Below are 20,930 nucleotides of genomic sequence, written 5' to 3' on the forward strand. Positions count from 1 at the left end.
ATCAAAAAGTACTCTGAGATCTGCAAATTTGAACGTGGTGTTATGCTGAGCTACAAAATTCATGCTGAGCTACAAAATTCTTCACATCCGCCCATATTAACTCGATGGGATTGAGCTCGCAGTGGTATGGATGGCCTGCTGCCATCTCATCGACTATATATTTTTGGTATTCAAGCTTGCGCTTCTTGACAATTTTTAGTAGCTGTACTCTTAGCATTGAGCCTTCAAAGCTAATATTCTTTGATCGCAGCCAATTTTGGATTTCAACATTCTTTGAAGACGTTGTCGGAATCTTCTCTAACCGTCGCGAATGATAAGGTGCATATTCCATTACTATCACAGCATTATCCACCAGATGGGGTAGAACTTTGGAAAACCACTGTTCGAAAGATTCACCGTTTATTTCTTCGTGATAATCTCCAGTTTTCTTCGACTCGAAACACCACAGCCCTTCAGCAACAAACCCATTCTCATTGGCGATGTGACAAATAATAAGCCGTTTTCCTTTACCTGAAATTATGAAGAGGTATGTAAGTAAATAAAAAAAATACGAGGGTGATTTTCTATATATTGGGATTGAGGCAGGTCTTAATATAAATATAAGTTTACCTGATGGATTTGTTAATCCGGTGGATAGTCCATCTAGAAAGACCCTCCTAGATGAGGTCACATTTTCATCGACCCATACTTTAGGGGTAGTATGACCAGCATTAACCCAGGTTTCATCCATATAATGAATTGTTCTCTGTTGTTCCCTATAATATTTAATTTTGGTCAAATACTCTCTCCTCCATAACACAATTTTCTCTCTATCCATTAATAAACTTCTGCGCCCTCGTTTTATCCATACAAAATTCAAATGTTTCAATACTTTATGGAATGTTGACCGCTTAAAACTTGGCAATAAAACATCTTCATTTATTTTTGTGAGTACTTTATCGTGGGTATTTCATTTCTGAAAAAGTACTCATGCACTTTCCTCCTGATTGCATGTTTATCAGCATCATCTATTGATTTTATAATGGTTTGACGATTCTGATTTGTATTCGGTTTGGAAAAATGTATGATTTTGTTTATATTTCCGTAAAACATTGTAAATCGAAGCGCAACACACTCCAATTTTATCGGAAACTTTCGATACGACTTCGTCGACAGTCGATGTCTCAATTTCTTTCATCTCTTTCTTGAACATATTTGAAATCACTTCTTTCATCTCAACACTCAAATATCTTTTTTTGGGTCGTCTCCTGGCTGGACTCAGAGGATAGCTCACAGTGTCATCAGCAGTGTCTGTACTGAACATCGTGGAAAACAATTTTAAACAATATACTATAACGCACGCCACACAAACATGCAAACGACTGATTACAACCCTGTGCTGGCACCGAACTCGTACCAAGAAGGCAAATTCACCAATGAGCGCTGCCCTTTCCATCTAACACTGGGCGATCACGTGAACATCACGCTTCGGTTTTGTTTTATTTCACTCTATCTTGGATTTGGATAGACTTTAGAAGTAATTTCGAACTGGGGTGAAAGTAAACAGGTTCAATTCAATGCCATAAAAACTCTGGCATCGGTTTTCTCCAAGAAGATAAATGTCTCCGAACCAGGTCAGACAATTCCCATTTCTCCTTCGATAAATTTGTTGGGGGTTAAAATGGACACCAATATTTCTTGGCACAATCATGTCGCTGAAATACTGTTTCAAACCAGAAAACTGTACACAACTTAGCAACTTTTGATGCTTTATAAATCTCAGATCAGACCTTCTTTGGAGTATTGTTCTCATGTATGGAGCTCCGCCCCTAAGCATACCCTGAAGGTGCTGGATTCCATCCAGAAAAAAAGCATCCGCTTGATTGGAGATGCGAGCATCACGTACAATCTTGATAGCCTGGAACATCGAAGAAAGGATAGAGATTTTTCTCTTTTTTATAGATACTTTCACGGGAGGAGTTCAAATAACTTGGCACATTTGATTCCACCAAGACCGGTTTATATCACGAACTGTGGCTGCCCTTCGTTTTGAGGTTCAACTCAGTATCCTTAAACTCCACTGTTTAAGAACTTTCTCATCTGGAGAACTGTTTATGTGGAATAAACTTCCTTATAACGTTTTTCCAAATTGATTTAATCTCCAGCGATTCAAATCCCATGTAAATCGCTACTATCGTACTGGCACCGCTCTGAGAACGTCTTCAAGGATTTTCCTGTAGTGCTTGTGTTTGTCCTAAAAAAGCCAAAAACCACGGCGGTCCTCAAAGCCAAGATAATATGCCATCGGTCGAATTCAGCTTGATTTATGCCCCAGAATAATGGAAAATTGAACGTTATGGATGCGTTTCATCCAGAGAAGTCGTGGCAGACATTTGGATGATGTTATATTTCATAAATGATGGCATCAATACGTCTTTCAAACGAATAAAAAATTTCAATGTTATCAAACACACTTTATTCTATTTGAATTTAAAGATATGAAGGAAGCTGTCATTGATTCGTTAAAACAAGCTACCTGTTCACCCACGAATCTCAAATATTTCGATTTTAACTGAAACACAGTGTTGAAAATCGTCTAATATTTATTTATTTATTTTTTTTAATTTGTTTTATTGGTCACATGTACACCTGGTGTCTGGACAAGTCACATAAAATACACATATATGACATATATAAAATTGTAAATTATAAATTATTTGCATTGTAAAATTACAACATGATTACTAACACATGACATATGAAACAAAATTTAAAAGTGAAACATAAACATATTAAGGTCCATAAAGATTATTAATAAATCTGTAAGTCATATTTATAAATAAGAGTTAGGAGTATTATGTAATAATTTGAAACAAATTTACCCAAAAGAATGAAAAAATAACAGGAATTGTAATTCAAATTAACTTAGGACAATTCGAAATCATTTACTTCGTAGTAGGCTTTCCTCAACAGAATACTCTTCAGTTTCTTTTTGAATAGTTCCAGGTGTGTATCTTTAATTTCAATAGTTAATTTATTGAACAGTCTCATTCCTAGATAATTGCGACTAGTACTTGCTAATTTATGTTGTGGAATCAGCAGGTTGTCTCTATTTCTTGTATTATAATTATGATTATCACTAAGTGTCTGATAGTTGCTGATATTTTCTTTTATGAATACCAAGTTAGTATATATGACTGATGAAGGTAACGTCGAAATACCTAGCTGTACAAACCACGGCTTACAACTTTCCAATCTGTTTAATAGCTCTAATTGCTCTTTTTTGGAGTAAAAAAATAGGCTGTAAGTAGATAGAGTGTCCCCAATTTAATAATCCATATGTCATAACATTATGAAATAGTGAATGGTATGTCATGATAGCCGCTTCCCTACCTAAATTAATTTTAACTTGTCTAATAGCATAAATGGCCTTAGATAACCTACTCGAAAGATTGTCTCTGTGAGTTTTCCACGACAAGTTGCTGTCCAAGTGGATTCCTAAAAACTTTAACGACTCAGCATCATTTCCTTGGTTTGAGAATATCATAGTAGCTGTTTTCGCTTTATTGATTTGTAATTTATTTGCGTTGAACCAATCATTAGCTGACTCAGTTATGTCCTGGATAACGGTGGTTTCCTCTCCTTGTCCTACACTCGTATAAAATGTTGTGTCGTTGGCATATAAGATAGTCTTCATATTAATTGAAGAGGGCAGATCGTTTATATATATAACAAACAGCAAGGGTCCAAGACTACTGCCTTGTGGTACTCCATATTCTATTGGGGATTGTTTACTGAATTTATTGTCATGATACACAGATTGTGTTCGATTTGTCATATAAGATCGCATCAAATCAAGAGATATACCTCTGAGACCATAGTATTACAGCTTTTTGAGTAAAATATTTTTTGAGACACAATCGAAAGCTTTACTCAGATCAACAAATACGGCCAAGGTTGATACTTTGTCTTCGAATCCCTCTCCTATGAAATTGGCTAGCTCAAAAACTGCCCCAGCAGTACTTTTCCGCTTTCTAAATCCAAACTGCGAACTCGTGAATAAATTATTTTGTTCTAAAAATGAGGCTATTCGTATTGCATTTATTTTTTCAGCAATTTTACTCAAAATGGGGACCAATGCAATTGGTCTGTGGTTTGATATCGATGTTGTATCTCCTGATTTGAAAATTGGTATCACTTTCGCTATTTTTAGTTTATCCGGAAATATTCCAGTTGTTAATATATTTATTTCTGACCGGGATATTATAAGCTTATATCGTCATAGTTACGCTATCAATAAAGAGGGTCATAACTCCCTTGGGACATTATAGATTTTATAATTCCCTCTACCTTTCACAAGTAAAAATAAATAGAAATGAAAACTGAACCATATTTTATTTATTCACGTCATTACAAATAATAAATGTACAATTTTGAAATGTTCCCTGAAAATTACTTCCGCCACTGGAAACAATTTCTTCTTTTGTATGGCTGGAGCTTCTGTTCACTACAGTCGAGGTACCTGCCTCTTCTGATGACAAAGTAGACAACATACGCGCCGTTTTATTTCTCAATTCGATGCTATCCTCCAAATACCCCTCCGCCACCGTGGAACTTTTCCAACCTCCGTGTCTTTTTAAGTTAGTCATAGTTGCTCCTGCATTGGCTAGAGCAGTAGCAGAAGTGCGACGAAGGCAATGTCCCGTATAGGAAGATGAGTTTGGCAATCCTAAATACATTGCGATTTTGCTGGGGATTTTCCCAAACATGTTTTTTCCAATTGGCTGAGATGTACATTTATTTTGTCGGAAGCTCAAAAAAAAATCGTTCAATACCTTTAGGACGCAAAGACATATAAAGTCTTAATAAAGGCAAAGCGGAGAACTCTTTTTCATCCACAACTGTAAATTTCTTCGATACACCAGTTTTACTTTCCGGTACGTTCACTACCATAACGGAATCCCGGTCCTCTATATCCGATATCTTCATATTCAAAAGTTCCTGACTTCTGCATCCTCCAAAATAACCCATAATCAAAACAACCTATAACAAAAAAAAAGGAAATAAATACACACAAAAAGGAAAATAAGAAAAAAATTACCTTATGCAATAAATGAATATCATTAGGAGCGTCCTTTAGGAATCTGATAACATCTTTAGGAGATAAAACAGCAGACTTTTTCGGCTTATAACTCTTACTCTTCCGTTTCAAAAAAGCCTGTAGTTCATTGAACTTGGTGATATCTCGTTTCTCATGTATAGTCACCATCGATTTTAGCATTGACCATTTAGTCCATAAAGAATTCGGACTATACGTTTCTGACTGAAACGAATAAACACAATTACTACCAAATCTACCGAAAAACATAGAAAATTCCTTACCAGTTCTTGAAAATATGCCAGAAATACAGTTTCAGTGACATATTTTGGCATAACATTTTTCCGTGTCAGCCAGTCCAGATATATCTTGTATTCTTTTTGGTATACGGCTTCACTTTTCGATGGAATTAATGATTCTCTTGCTTGTTCAGCTTTTTTCAAAATATCCTCCATTATATTTGGGGTAGAAAACACGTTTTCACCGCAAACACAGCTTGATAACAAAGTTCTGTTTATAAACAAGTAACATAGCAACAACCTAGCAACAAGAAAACTCTACTATAATCAACGGTACCTGATTCAAATATACCGGGAAGGTAATGAATTGGTACATTTTTCCGTTTCAAAAATGAACAAAATTTTATTGAAATCGGTCAGAAATAAAATTATCTATGTACCACGGGAATTAATGAGCCTTAATAACCTCAGGCAATTGCTGTCCCTCGGGCCAGAGGCCCTCGGGACGCAAACTTTGCCATCGGTAATTAAGGCCCTCCTAATTCCCTTGATACATAAATAACTATATTTATTATCTGAGTTATTGGTTTTAGTAATGCATCTAAGTTTTCTTTATACATACACACTGAGTGGTTGTAGATGTCAGTTGAATTGGAATTCTTGAATGATTTTATTATATCAGTTATTTCTTCTTCTGTTGGAGGATAGATGAAAAGTGAATTTCCATTTACGGTAGTAGGGGATTTACCTAGATGTGTCGAGAAATGAGCTTTCGAGGGTGGGATTTCATTAATTATTTCATTTACAATATTCACTAAGTAATTGTTGAATTCTTCGGCAGATATCGTCGTAGTTGTCTTTTTTTTTAGGTTTCCTTCCTGTATTGGTGTTGATGTACTCCCAGATAGCTTTTGGTCTATTCGACGACTCGCGAATATCATTCTCAAACAGAAGCTCTCAATAAAAGACATTGCGAGTCTCTAACACGGAACAAATTCACTAAATAATAGGTTTCTTTTGGAAATATGACCGGACACGTCGATTAGTATTTCAAATTGCCTTTATTTTAATGGAAAAAAATTATACAGTGTGTCTCAAATATGAGACACACACACAAATTTTTTTAAATGACAAACCCTGTTTTTTCAATGACTTTTATTAAAGGGTTCAACAAGTTGCACATGCCTGCCAAATTTCAATTTTTTACTCCTTGTCCTTTAAAAGATATTTAACAATCATTATCATTATCTAATTCAAAAAATGAATTCAATTCAATAGTCTTCCTTCAATAAATGCTTAGAATGTCAGGGACAGTGACAGTGACATTGTCATAAAAAAGTTATCAAAAAAATGTAAGGAGAGTGTAGTATCGCATTCCAATCATATTTGTGCACAAAAACTGTTGGTTGTTTCACAGTTTGTTCTTCGCCATTAGTAAAATGTCGTACTTGACTGAAACACATAAGATTGAAGTTCTAATAATGATTGGCTACGGACAAGAACACAAAATGAAGTTACCCATTTATTCAGAGAGAAGTATCCTGATTTATCACCCATATCGCGAAGTACCGTAAGCAAGATCGAAAAACAGTTCCGGGAAAATGGGCATTTAAGAAAAACAAATAATCATCGTCGTAGTGCGCCTAGTGAACAGATCAAAATAAATGTTCTCCTCTCTATCGAAGAGAATCCTCATGGCAGACAGCTAGGGAACTCGAAATTTGCCAGTCTTTAGTGGCAAGAGTTCTTAAAGCTGAAAAATTTCATCCATATAAAATAACAATCCTCCAGGAACTCACCGAAGATGATCCAGATAGAAGACTCCAGTTTTGCGAACAAATAATGGATCTACTAGACAGGAATGTTGTACAAAAAGAAAACGTTCTATTTTCCGACGAATCACCGTTTATGTTGAATGGTGTGGTAAATCGTCAAAATTGTCGTTATTGGTCAGACAGAAATCCACACTGGATGAGCGAAGGTCACACTAAACATTCAGAAATAGTCAATGTTTGGGCAGGGATTGTTGGTGATCGAGTTATAGGACCGATTTTCTTCCAAGAAAATCTCACTGGAGCGAGATATTTAGAATTCTTGCAGGTGGACCTCGTTCCGAATTTGGCTATTTTGTTCCCTTGTCCTATAGAAGCTGACGTCCCGAACAGAAACATCTGGTTTCAACAAGACAGCGCGCCTCCTCATTTTGCAAGACCTGTCCGTGAGTACCTGAATGATGTATTTCCAGGCAGATGGATTGGCAGAAGAGGACCCTATGAATGGCCACCTAGGTCTCCAGATTTAACACCTTTGGACTTTTTTATGGGGTTACTTGAAGAGCAAAGTTTTTAAGATCAAACCTGCAGATATTGAGGATTTACAAGAACAAATAAGAGAGAAGTGTAGGCTAATTTCCGGCGAAGTAATCAGAAATGTTCAAAACGAGTTTCAGTTACGTTTAGGGTATTGTCAGTTAGTTAATGGACAACATTTTGAACACTTGTTAAAGAAATTCAATAACTGAATTCATTTTTTGAATTAGATAATGTTTGTTGAATATCTTTCAAAGGACAAGGAGTGAAAAATTGAAATTTGGCAGGCATGTGCAACTTGTTGAACCCTTTAATAAAAATCATTAAAAAAAACAGGGTTGTCATTCAAAAAAATTATCGATGACGTCATATCTCATATTTGAGACACACTGTATAATTTTTTTTGCATTAAAATGAAGGCATATTTCCGAAAGAAACAACACCTTTGATTTAGTGAATTTGTTCTATGTTAGAGACTCGCACTGTATAACTGTTATCGAAGGAAAATATTTTATGGTGGTAACTTCAATGGTTGTCACTGCAGCAGGATTTTTTTATTCGTTTCTGCCACGGAGCAAATATGGCTATTCAAACATGGGAACAAAATTGCCAAGTGTAAATATCTCAATTGAGTGATTACTTTCAGTTCTTATAAGAGAGTTGATGAACGTTGTCATGAGAATATGTAGTAGTAATGCCTTCAATTATGTAATCGAGGTAGGAGGTAGAGCACCTCTAAGAGGTAATAACAATAAACATAAAATTGGGATCACAATGCGAGCAATAGCGAGTCCGATAATTCAGAAACATAAAGATCACATTTAAAATCGGTTTTTATCATGAGAAAAAGTCGTTTCACCGCAAGCGCAGGATATTGTCTGGCACTACAAAAACGCAAACGAGCATAAAAATAAACACCAGTCGATGTAATTTTCTCGTGTTCAATCAATATATCCGTAATGAGAAGAAAATATTCTCGAGTAACGCGTGCACAATGCGGTTTATTCGAAAAAACCACTAACTACCGACCTGTGTCATTTTTAACAAATAACCAAATATGTAATTGTGTATTGTTTCGCCATGATGATTGTTCAGGATTTCTGCTGGCCGACTTTGGTCACTTAAGGTTGTGTACATAACCTGTTTACATATTAGATTTCTGGTATTGATGGGTATTACGTGAAATGGATTAGCTTTTTTGTATTAATTTTTGATAGACGAGAGTCTAGTTATTTCTAAAGCGGCGTTCCCACGAGGCGTTTATCACGACAGTTAACCACGCTAGTCAACTTTCGTTCGTGACACTCACGAAAGTGTGAATTTATAAAACGTTCACACGGTTGGGGGGTTCGTGCCGTTCACGCCTCGCGTTTCGACTAGTCACCATCAAACCAAAATACTTTTGGCTTGTATATGTCATCTGTACCTTTTCCAGACCTTGCACTGTCTGATATTTTTTTTAACTCTTGACAGAAAGAGCTTCTTAAATTTTTGAATTTTGCTACAACTTCTTTTGGTCCAAAGCCAGGAATATTTAATTCATGACTTATTCTCTTAGCTGCGGCGGCTCGTAAATCTCTATCACTGTATTCCTCCAAACTTGGATCATATGACACCTTTTCCATCGAATATAACTCCAAAAAACGCGTAGATTCACTGTCGTTAAACTTAATAATGCCACGTTGCTGTGACGACATCTTGGCTTCACGAACGGTATATCACGACTGAAAATCAAACAGGTTTGATCTATCCACGCTTGAGTCGTGCGCCGTTCCTCACGAAAGCAAGTTTAACGACTATGCGTTCACACAGAAGTGTATTTCACGAAAGCGTGGTTCACTGTCGTGATTAACGCCTCGTGGGAACGCCGCTTACAGGTAATATACGCGAAAGGAAAATCGTATTCATTCATTTTTATTTCTGGATTCAATTGAGTTATTTCTTTTGAAAAAACTGTTATTATTTTGAATTACTTTCAACAGAATGAACCTGAACGAATTGAAACCAATCCAAATTGGAAAAAATTGCATAACAATAAATTTGCATTTTCTATATAAAATTACAAAGTTTGTGATGCAAATGACGACTTTGGGTCAGACGGTTTGAAGATTATTTTATGGAATGAAACATTGTTCCAGTAAAAATTTCAGTAAAAATTTTTAATAACCTTCCCGATTCCGCTTTTAATACATTAGTGATGGCTGTAAATAAATCCTTTTTCCTTGGAAATTTCCCTCCGTGTCTAAAAACAGCTCTTGCAATTCCTATTTTCAAAGGCGGTAATGCAGAAGATCCCAATAACTTCTGACCTATCTCCATGCTCTAAACACTCTCAAAAATCATAGAAAAAATGGTGCAAAAAATGGTATTAGCTTTTGTTTATAAAAACAATATAGTAACCAAGACTCAATTTGACTTTCAAAAGCCAAAAGGCATAAATGATGCAATCTTAAACACATCTCAACAATGGTGAGGTCGTAGCTGCAGTATTCTACGATTTCTACGAAGCTTTTGATTGTGTAAATCATGAACTTCTTTTGCAAAAGTTGAACTACTATGGCTTTAGAAGATTGTGTAATGACTGGTTCAGGTTTTACTTAAGTGATAGAAAACCGTTAATAAGATGAAACGAAAAACTATCACACACTAAGGATATCTTATGGGGCGTTCCACAAGGATCAGTACTGGGCCCGATTCTGTTCCTCATTTATGTAAATGACCTTGTTATTCTTTCAATTCGAAGAATGTTTACGATATTTGCGGATGGCACCATGCTCCTTTGGTATGGAAAAATACTTCTGATATGAAAGAAACTATCTCTAGTGATTTAGAAGTTGTGAAAAAATGGTGTGACGCAAACAAAAACAAACCTACTCACCTTCACCTGTAATATTAACAATTAATACTTGAATGGACAAATTTTTGAGAACAAAAACTAATCCAAATTCCTGGGAATCTTCATGGATAACAAATTAAAATTTGATCAATATATTTCAGCATTTCAGCTTTGAATAAAAAATTGGCATCAGGATGTTATATATTTCGAATAGTTCATCCACAACGAAAATGGTATATCATTCCCTGACTGAGTTCTACCTGAGATATGATGTTGCCTTCTAGGGGCTTTGCAGTCAACTTTTTCATCTAGTGTTTGTTTTGCAAAAGCGAGCGGTTAGATACTTATGCAAAGTGGGAGTGCGTAAGTCATGCAGACCATTGTTTTTGAGAAAAAAAATTCTCACTGTTACTTGTATTTTCATACTTGAAACTGTTTACTTGATTTATAAAAAACATAATATGGTTGGAACTCCGGAACATACAAATTACATAACCCGGCAAGTAACTGAAGATAAACCACATCTTCCTGTTCCAGAAACAAGCCAGACAAATTATTCTTCAATTTATGAAAGTTAAAGTCTGTATAATCACATACCTTACGAAATTAGGAAGGAAAAAAACTGTAAAAAATTCAGAAATCTTGTTAAAGATGCCCTTGCAACTAAATTATACTACAACCTTGATGAATATTACAATGGAACTTTGCTGTGATTTAATATAGGGGTTTTATTTTGTTGTTTATATTGACACCCATACTTCAAATTATATTTTATACTGGGATATATCTTATTTTATTGCCATGACATTTGAACTCATGTTCAAATTGTGTATATTTGTTATTTACATCTTTCGAAAGGGACTATTCATACTATTTTGTCTACAAACTTTGTTAAATTTTATTTTCGATTGTTATATTTTGTATATTAGATATTTGAACTTAGTTCTGCTCAAATTGTGTTTCTGGGTATTTGTGTTTTCGAATTGTTTCTATCCTTTTATTCCTTGAAATGCTATATATACCAGATTTTTTAACAAAATTTGTCAATAAAATTGTATTTTCTTGGACAATAAAGTTTCGATTGAATTGAAAGAGGTGTATTTTAAGGAGAGGTTTATTTTTTGGAAAAGAAAGGTTTTAGCTTTCTACTTCTCCATCTGATATAAAAACCTGTGGGAATCTTTAAAAAAAAGAAAGTAAGCAATCAATTTCAAACAAGTAACTCTATACAAAGGTATGTAGATCATGCAAAGTTTACATAAACATTGGATCTATACCTAATAACCAATCCAGAAATTTACACAGTCACCGTAAGGTTTCCATTGGGGTCTTGTGGTCACAAACTAGATTCAATGTTGAGTGAATTACCGATAATTGTTGGGGAACAATCTTACAGATCAGCTGAATGGGAGGATCTTCAAGACCATTTCCGAAATTTCCCCTGGCTAGATGTTTGTTTCAGCTCTAAAGATCCATCAGCTGGTGCTTCTGAAGTCACGGAAATTATTCTATCATCCATGGATGCAAATATTCCTTTTTCAATGAAACGACCTTCCAACGACAAAACTTGGTTCAACAAATTTTGCGAGCAAGCTGTCGCCGCCAAAAATCGCGCCTACCGGCAGTGGTGCAAAAATCCCAGTGCCGAAAACTGAAATAGGTTTGTTAATGCTCGCAACAGCTGCAAACTTAGGATAAATGAAAGCAAAGAACTTCACAATCAGAAAATTGGGGATAATCTGCTAGCCAATCCCAACGGGCCTAGATCCTTCTGATCAGTATCTGAAGTTGTTAATCAGAACTTCGCAAAACTCACACCATAATTCCACCACTGATACAAGCGGATGGTTCAATTGCAACAACAGCAATAGAAAAAGCAAATCTACTAGCTGAACAATTTACGTCCCACTCCTCAGTCGATTTTTTGGAATCCATAATCAGGGGAATTTTGAAACAGCTCAATATCAACAAGGCATCTGGCCCTGATGAAGTGCCCGTTATCGTACTCAAAAAGTGCGCAAATGAACTCGTACCAGTATTTTGCAGACTTTCCAACCTGTCTTACAGGAATGGGATTTTTCCTTCTTGTTAGAAGATTGCACGCGTTCACCCTATTCCCAAAAAGGACATGAAAAATCTTCCAAATAACTATAGACCAGTCGCTTTGCTATCAGCGATCCATTGTTCCCAGGAGTCTGGCTGGGGGAAACGGGAGCTTCTTCATAGGAATCCTTCTGGGTCCTCCACGAGGAGTCCACGGTATGGTCAGCAAGTTGATGGCATCGGTGTTGCTACTGCTCATCGTTCTAGTCGCGTATTTCCCTGAAGTTTCTGAAATCGTAGGTTGACTGGTGTAGTCTTTATTAGGTTATATAAGTTTTGGGGTGGGTAACGATAAGAGAGGTTGTGGATGTAGCGTAGGATCCCTCTCTCGTTAGTTAGGATACTGTGGGATAGTCTCGGGGTAAGCGTACAGTATATCATCGCTTTATAGTCTAGGATTGGTCTGATGAAAGATTTATAAGTATGTAGGAGAGTTTTACTGTCGCAACTCCCGAACTTGCCTCTTAGTGCTTTTAGCAGGTTTGCTCTCTCCCATACTCTGTCCAGAGTATCTCTCAAGTCGATACTCCAGTTGAGGGTCCTCGTGAAAATGACCCCCAAATAGGACACCGAGTATGAGGTTTTTTCCTAAGAGTCTGAGGTTCAAGTTTTCGGAAATTGGTTTAGGGCGGGTAGTTAACCACCATATCCTCAAATATTTGGAAGGCTTCAACATCTTGAGCGATTATCAATATGGCTTTCAGAAACAAAGATCAACAGGCGACCTTCTATCGTATGTCACCCACACAGTGAAAAGTATTTCTTTAAAAGAAGATCATAGGTTGCTTTGAAATTTTTATCTCTATTGGAAAAACTATTACTTCATGCCAACATCGCCATGTTCCACCAGAAAATCACACTTTTTTCAACAAAGAAATCAAATTTCTTGGCCTTTCAACGACATCATTCGTTTGATTATATCATTGCGAAGATGAACTAATTTGAATCAAGAAAATATAATATCTCAAAATCCACCACCTATTTGAAGGGAAAACTAAACTGTTTCAAATGAAGAGCAATATCAACTTGATCTGAACACATAGTGTTTTGAACACATAGTGTTTGTTTGAATTCAATACTGTATTCCTTCAAATAACTCAATTCGTTTATAACAAGAGTTTTGTGAATCTACATACAAAACCATATTATGATCGACTGAAAATAACTGGAATTTTGTATAGAATGAACAGGGTTTCTTTTAAAGAAGTATTTCATTCATTTCAGTTTGAAAAAACCTGTAGTGCTCTGGTCTTTCTATGACCCTCTTAAGTAAGAGGGGTGCGGGGAATTCCGTTGTAAGAATTGCGTACGCGCCAGTATGTGTTGGAAAGTGATGTTGGTGTGTTGCGTTTTTAAGGAGGAAGTATTTTATGTGTCTGTAGGCAGTGCAATTTCTTCCCGATTATTTTGTATCTACCATAATGGAACAGATTTTACAAGACTGGGGTCTTGCACAGTTGAAAGATATTCTCATGGGTAAGTATTATAATTAGATAAAACTCCGCTATATTTATCGGACAAAGAAATATCATTGCTAACACCGCACCACGGTGAGCCCCCTCACTTGTATGGACTACCCAAAATCCTCAAGAAGGACGTTCCGCTTAGACCGATCATCAGCTCCAGAGATTCGGCTACTCAAAACTTGTCTAGATTTTTACTTCCCTTAATACAACCATTACAAGGAAAAACATCGTCTTCTGTGAAGAATTCAAGGCATTTTGTCGAACTACTAGGGTCAATTGAGGTCACACAGGAAGATCAACTAATTAGTTTCGACGTGGAAAGCCTTTACACCAACGTTCCTGTCGAAGAAGCACTCCAAATCATACAGAGAAAGCTATCCGAAGACGAGAACCTGAAAGGGAGAACGAATCTACCTATAAAAGTAATCATGGAATACTGAACTAGACGCCTTCCTGAAACACATCAACAGCGTGAGACCTCCCATCAATTTCACAAGAGGAATCATCAAGACTCTATTAGATCGTGCTTTTGGGCTCTGTTATACGAAGGAAGGTCTCGAGAAGGAACTAGACATTATCAAAAATGATCTTCAACGGAATGGCTACTCCAAAGCGATGGTAGAAAAGACTTTGGCTAGAAGACAGCAGAAGCCTCGCAAGGAAGAGAAGCCGTCACAACCAGTGCTTGCACTTCCCTAACACTATCCGTAGTAGCCTCACGAAAACCAGGCCACCAAACGCGGACTGCGATTCCAAGAATTGCATTTACCGAATATCCTGTGAGTGCAGAAAATCCTATATTGGTGAAACTAAGAGGCCATTGAATGTTCGCATTGCCGAGCACAAGAAACACACATAGCGAGGGGAAACCAGCAAATCAGGAATAGCAGACCATGTTTGGACCCATCAATACAACATCGAGTGGTCCCAAGCTGAGATCTTGCACAGAGAGGAACATTGGTTTAGGAGAAAATTCAAGGAAGCCGCATACATGTTGTCCAACAACGTATTCAGCCAAGCCAGCGTAGAAATACGCAACATATGGAAACCCATCATCAAGCGAAAAATGGCCAACTCCCGCCAAAACGGTCATCTCCCACGGAACCAGTGAAGCGGAAAATGGAAAGCGGGGATAAGTGAAAGTACTCGAACGACCTATAAAAAGTCATTTCTCGGAGGAATCAGTCCAGTCATCACCCGAAGACGATTGTAGATACTAACAATCGAAACGTCGTGATCTAACGTGACTTGGAATCTCTCCACTTTTTATTTTCTTTTTTCATTTCTTTAATTTTGTTTATTCAATTGTCTCCGAACCGGATATAGTAATGTCAGGTCAGACAATTCCGCTTTCTACTTCGATCATTTTGTTGGGGGGTTAAAAAGGACACCAATATGTCTTGGCACAATCATGTCGCTGGAATTGCAAAGGCTGCTTCTCGAAAGCTTGGAACACTGTTCCGAATCAGAAAACTGTTCATACCGCAGCAACTTTTGATGCTTTATAAAGCTCAGATCCACCGACGGATCGATGTGTGCTTAAAATTGTAAACTTTTTTTGAAGCGTCAAACTTTCAAAAAAAAACTAATTAATTTGATGTACGTTCTAATTTTATTTTAATTTTGGCGGTGGTAGTGGCAGCAGAAATTTGCAACCTTGTGACAAAACCATTTCGATAATCGCCATTGCAATTGTTTATTGTTGCTTTCTCGTGTGATCGCTTTTTATTTATTTTTCGTCATTGTTTTTGATTGTTTGCCCAGCAAAACTTGAAGCTGTAACGGATAACGGATAGATTATATTAGAATGTGTGTGCCACAATGTACACAAACCATCAAACCAAAACACAAGCACCCCGTGCACGAGTACTCTTATTGGCAAACACATTCCCGCGCTTGTCGATTGTTCTGAAACCTATGCTTTGCTTATGGACCGAATCTTCCAGAACGTTACCGTGCGTTCTAGTGCATCAGCGAGTATGCCAGTAATTTCTAATTTATAAATTATATTTATAATTTATAAATTGATAAGTTATAAATTAAAACCAAACAAAATAGCTAAACATGTGAAAACTAAGCCTAAAAATATTCTTCCACTGTTACGCTAAATTGTAAGCTTAACAAAAATACATTTTTCTGTGAATATTTTTGTATATTTTGGTCAACCAGTGATCCACTGAAAGTGGTTTAGTTTCTCTCAATTGTGAATTCTACTATAAGTAAAAACTTTTATTTGGCTATTCTCTTTTGTTTGAATGTTTCTTCTTGTTCAATGATTTGAATGTATATATGTATTGTACATTGGTCATACTTCTCCTTCACCTATAATTATGTGTATTGAAAATGTATTTAAATATGTTGTATATAATTCATTTTAATTTTTGTATTTATTGTATTTATTTGTGTACAATAGTTATTCATGTGCGTTATGTATTTTATGTTTTGTTTACATCAAACAATTTTCTTTGACAAGTCAAACAAACTCGTATACATTTTTCATATTTGTATAGGGGCTTTCAGTGACGAATAAATTGTTTTTGACTTTGACAAGTAAATAAATAAACTTCCCACACTACATGGTAGAATATAATAAAACATATGTATGAATCAAAACGTAGGGTAGACCTACAGGTAAGGTATTTATCTATAACTTGGTGGTTTTAGAAAGTTAGGGGTGAACTAAGAAATCTCGATTTCCCCCTGGTCTGAGTCTGGAACATCGAAGACTGGTTCGAGATTTGTCTCTCTTCTATAGATACTTTCACGGGAGGTGTTCAAGGCATTTGGCACATTTGATTCTACCAAGAGCGGTACGTATCAGAAATAAGCGACGGAGTGTGGCTGCTCATCGTTTTGAAGGCCAACTCAATGTATTTGATCTCCAGTGATTCAAATTCAATGTGAATCATTACTTTCGCACAGGTACCGCTCTGAGAGCGCCTTTAAGTTTTCCTGCAATGCTTGTGTTTTGTCCTTTTAAAAAATCAAATAAGTACTTTGCCTTCCTGGTTTTGAAAAAAAATATCGATTTCTTTCAAAACGTTTAAAGTGTGGCAAAATGATTTGTAGTGAGTGTTATATGTTAGCCTATATTTTTAATATAATGATACAATAATTTCATTTTTCGAAATGTAAAATCAGTTTTAAAAATCACATCAACGGTGGATTTCAATACTAATCTAATTTCTTAATGTGGTCAGGCTTTATTTCAGCCATAGAACACCATTTCAACATTGCAAGACAATGATTAATAGATTGTTGATGAGGAATATTCAGAGGAAAAATGATACCGATTTCTCCTGGGTGGTATTACGTATCAAGAAGTTCATCGACACAGAGAGCATTCAAAGCAGCTCAATACAATTATAATTAGTTAACGACAAACTCATTACGACCTCAACTTCTTGAATTCGCTTTATTGCTGAGATTTTTCAGTTGTCAAATGTTGAGATTTCAACAAACGGAGTGATCCATCATTATTTATCAATCAAAGCACAATAGATCCACTCAATTGGCCACTGATCATCTGCCGACTACCATATTTAGACAAACTAATTAATCACATCTACTCAGTAGCGCTGCAGGTATTTTTGAACCTGGGACATGGAAGCTGACATTAAGTCACCTATAAATGTGTGATTTCTTTTATAATAATTAGAGAAAAAATATTCAACTCACATCAGGTGTAGAAGAAGAGAATTATGAGTTAGGTTAGGTTAGGTCTAAAGTGAGTGGGTCTATTCGACCCTCCCCCGCAACCCGCAAGGGTTTATTGTGGCTCACACCTATTCACACTTGGATTATGAGTACAGATAAGAAAGAGAGTGGCAAATTTGAGGAAGTAAATGAACCAATGTCCTAAACGCCTTAACTTTTGAGATACAGGGTGGCAAAGTTTTCAAAAATAATCAGTTTTTTAATAATAACTGAAACAATTTTGTAGACATCTTTGGCATATTTGGTACATATGTTTCATGCCTCAAGGCGCATTTTCTGATGTACAATTTTCTCAATTTTCTCTGCCAGTGGCGTACGACTAAAAGCAAACTAAGAGATCAGATTTGTTGCAAAATAATTGAGGATCTAAAAGGTATTTGTTTGTTGTCAGATGCGCTGTTCTCAATTAAAATTACGTCATAACGCAGCACCGCTTAATAATTTTTGAAAACATAAATTTAGTTATCCTGGAATAAATGACGTGTAGCAGAATTTATTTACTGCACCTCTTGGAAATATGGAGTTTGTCGATATGTGATTTCTTTTAAAGATTAAAAGCAGAAAAAACAGCGTACCCACCATAGCAATGAAAAACGAATTCTCTGCATGTACAAACGTCAGTAGCTAATATTGATGTTGGTTTAAAGTAAGGTGTTGGTATTAAAAACTGTCACAGCGCGTTTTGATTGATTTTGAAGTGTTATTGAAGTTATTTTGGTAGTCCGCTGTTTTTCTGAATATCAGTAAATATGGTAAATTATACGAATGCGAAAATGGCGCAAATTCATTACGTATATGCCTTGCCGATGGTAATGCAACAGAAGTCAGGCGCATTTATCAGGAAAGATATCCTAATCGTGCCTTACCAGATAGCCGAACCTTTTCAAATATTCATCGTCGACTTGGGGTAACTGGTAGTTTCAAGAAAGGGACTCCGGAAGGTAGATCTCGTGTAGTAAGAACTCCTGAAATTGAGGAAGCGGTGCTGCAAGAAATTGAGGAACATCCGGAGACGAGTACGAGGAAGATCGCTAGAACTCTGGATATTTGTCATCAAATTGTTTGGCGTATTTTGGTTGATATTTTGTTATACCCATACCATATTTCAAGAGTGCAGGCATTACTCCCCAGAGATTTTCCACAGCGTGTGAACTTCAGTCAGTGGTATCTACAAAGTATTGCACTAAATCCGCAGTTTGAGACACAAATTTTGTTCGCAGACGAAGCAAATTTTTCTCGGAATGCTTACAATTTTTTAAAAATTAATATGTACATAACCTCAGAAATCCACTCCATATAAAGCACATATTTGAATTAGATGTTTTCTATCAAAACATGGGTCAGGATAAAAATTACCCTGTCACTGAGTTCTCAAATCACAGAATGGGAACTGACCAATTAGAGATAGTTCAACAGCTCGAGGGTGGCCTTCAATTAGTTTATAGGGCGCCGTAGAGGTTTTGGCGGTTGCTTTTGATATATCTAATGACACTGTTTATATTGACATCCGGTACAGCGAAGAACATATCCAACGGAGGTCATTTCGTTACCGCTCTAAATATAGACCTCACCCATAGCTACCACCCTTTAATATCTACAGCTGGAATCATGAGATATTTTTGCGATGATCTAAATCGTTTCGTCAGTTTCGTTTTTTATTATTGAATAGAACAATATTTTACGGTTCTGATTTATAGAAAATACGTTGATTGTTAGATTATTGGGCAGACGTCCTCTCATTACAGGTATTTCTTGTCATACGAGGGTGATCTGGAAAGTTTTCGACTTAACAAAGATACAAGACATTTTTTCAATTATTTTTTTAATTTTTTAACATAGTCTTTTTTTTTGTCTGATTGATTCAACAGTTACTTGATAAAGATCCTTAGTAATTTCAAAAACTACACCTCATGATTTGATCTCCACAAACTTTATTTGAGAAATATGTCACGACGTGTTTGGCTGACACCGTAGCTTCTTCAACAGTGATTTAAATACTACAAGTTGCTTCTTATGCTAATATTCATATACCACAGGTAATTACAATTGAGATTACCTCCATCAAATTACCTAAACCCCCACAACTTCCATATACCTGAGGTACCTGTTCAATTATGATTACCTGAAGCATATTACCTCATATCTACATCAATAATGATAGTTCCTCGGTTTTTTTAAGAAAACAAGTTCAATAATGGTGATCCATTCAAATCCAGTTGGTCATTCATTAGAGTGTTCCAATTTTTAAGTTTATTAATTTCCATTGCTCCCAAATGATTCAGTTTCAAATCAAATCTTCATTTCCTTCCTGTGAAATTTCGAACTCTTTGTTAAAGATTATGACTTTCTTCTGAAAGATGATTTGTAAATGTTGAACTTGATTTCATATTTCCATAGCTTATATGATGTTCCTGATTGTTCTGCCAGTTTGACCAATATAAACCTTAGGACACGTTCCACACTTCAATTTATATACTCCTGATTTCTCGAATTTGGATGTTTCATCTTTATTGTTTTTAATTAACTTTCCCAACGTATTAATTTTCATATATGCTATTTTGATATCTTGTTTCCTCAAAAATGTTGTCGGTCCAAAATATGTTAAAGCTCTATACTTTTGATTTTGATCATCTAACTTATCAATAGGAAAAACGTCTCGAAAAGCGATTCGATTTTAATTTTTTTAGCTAATCTTTTTAGATTTTTTCACGGATTTCAAATCAATTTATATCATATTAGACAAGTCCAAACTAATGAAAAGTAGATGTTTTGAATACGTTTTCATTCCTAAAGTGTGGTGAGCTTTGTGTATTTAGTTTAAGTTCTTATCAAGTAATAATGATTACTTATGACTCTGTTCTGTTTCTGATTTTTCATGTGTTATTTCTAGCAAATTGCACAATTGATTTACATTTGTTGGTAGGGGTAGGAATATAATTATTCAGTTAACAAGTTTAGTGATCCAATGATTTTTCTGAAAAAAGGTTGGTTGAGTAACAGGACCAATTTTTTTGTTAAAAACATAATTATATTCTTGCCAACTTTTCGAATCTAATTATATTCTTCTTCAGGGCTCTGTAACAATGAATTTTCATAAATGTACGTTCCACAAAACTTATACGATTATTATCGTTTCAATTTCACAAGAAATAATGAGTTCTCAATAAAATTACTCACCGAATT

The 20,930-nt window shown here is 35.8% G+C and overlaps 2 protein-coding genes across 2 annotated transcripts in view; one reads left to right on the forward strand and one right to left on the reverse strand.

Annotated features, from left to right (window-relative positions):
- The window catches only part of Al (aristaless), a 310,346-nt gene that overhangs the window by 123,903 nt on the left and 165,513 nt on the right, over positions 1 to 20,930 (forward strand). The window lies entirely within an intron of this gene.
- Positions 4,356 to 5,844, reverse strand: LOC141486859 (uncharacterized). The gene is made up of 3 exons (XM_074185433.1): positions 5,362 to 5,844; positions 5,081 to 5,302; positions 4,356 to 5,022 (listed from the first exon to the last, which is right to left on the reverse strand). Exons 1-3 carry the CDS (start codon positions 5,530 to 5,532, stop codon positions 4,777 to 4,779), a joined length of 639 nt encoding a protein of 212 aa, XP_074041534.1. The 5' UTR covers positions 5,533 to 5,844; the 3' UTR covers positions 4,356 to 4,776.

This window comes from Leptinotarsa decemlineata, unplaced genomic scaffold (genome assembly GCF_025532065.1).
Source record: "Leptinotarsa decemlineata unplaced genomic scaffold, Ldec_3_MD MMD2_tig00026374_RagTag_RagTag, whole genome shotgun sequence".
Taxonomy (NCBI): Eukaryota; Metazoa; Arthropoda; class Insecta; order Coleoptera; family Chrysomelidae; genus Leptinotarsa; species Leptinotarsa decemlineata.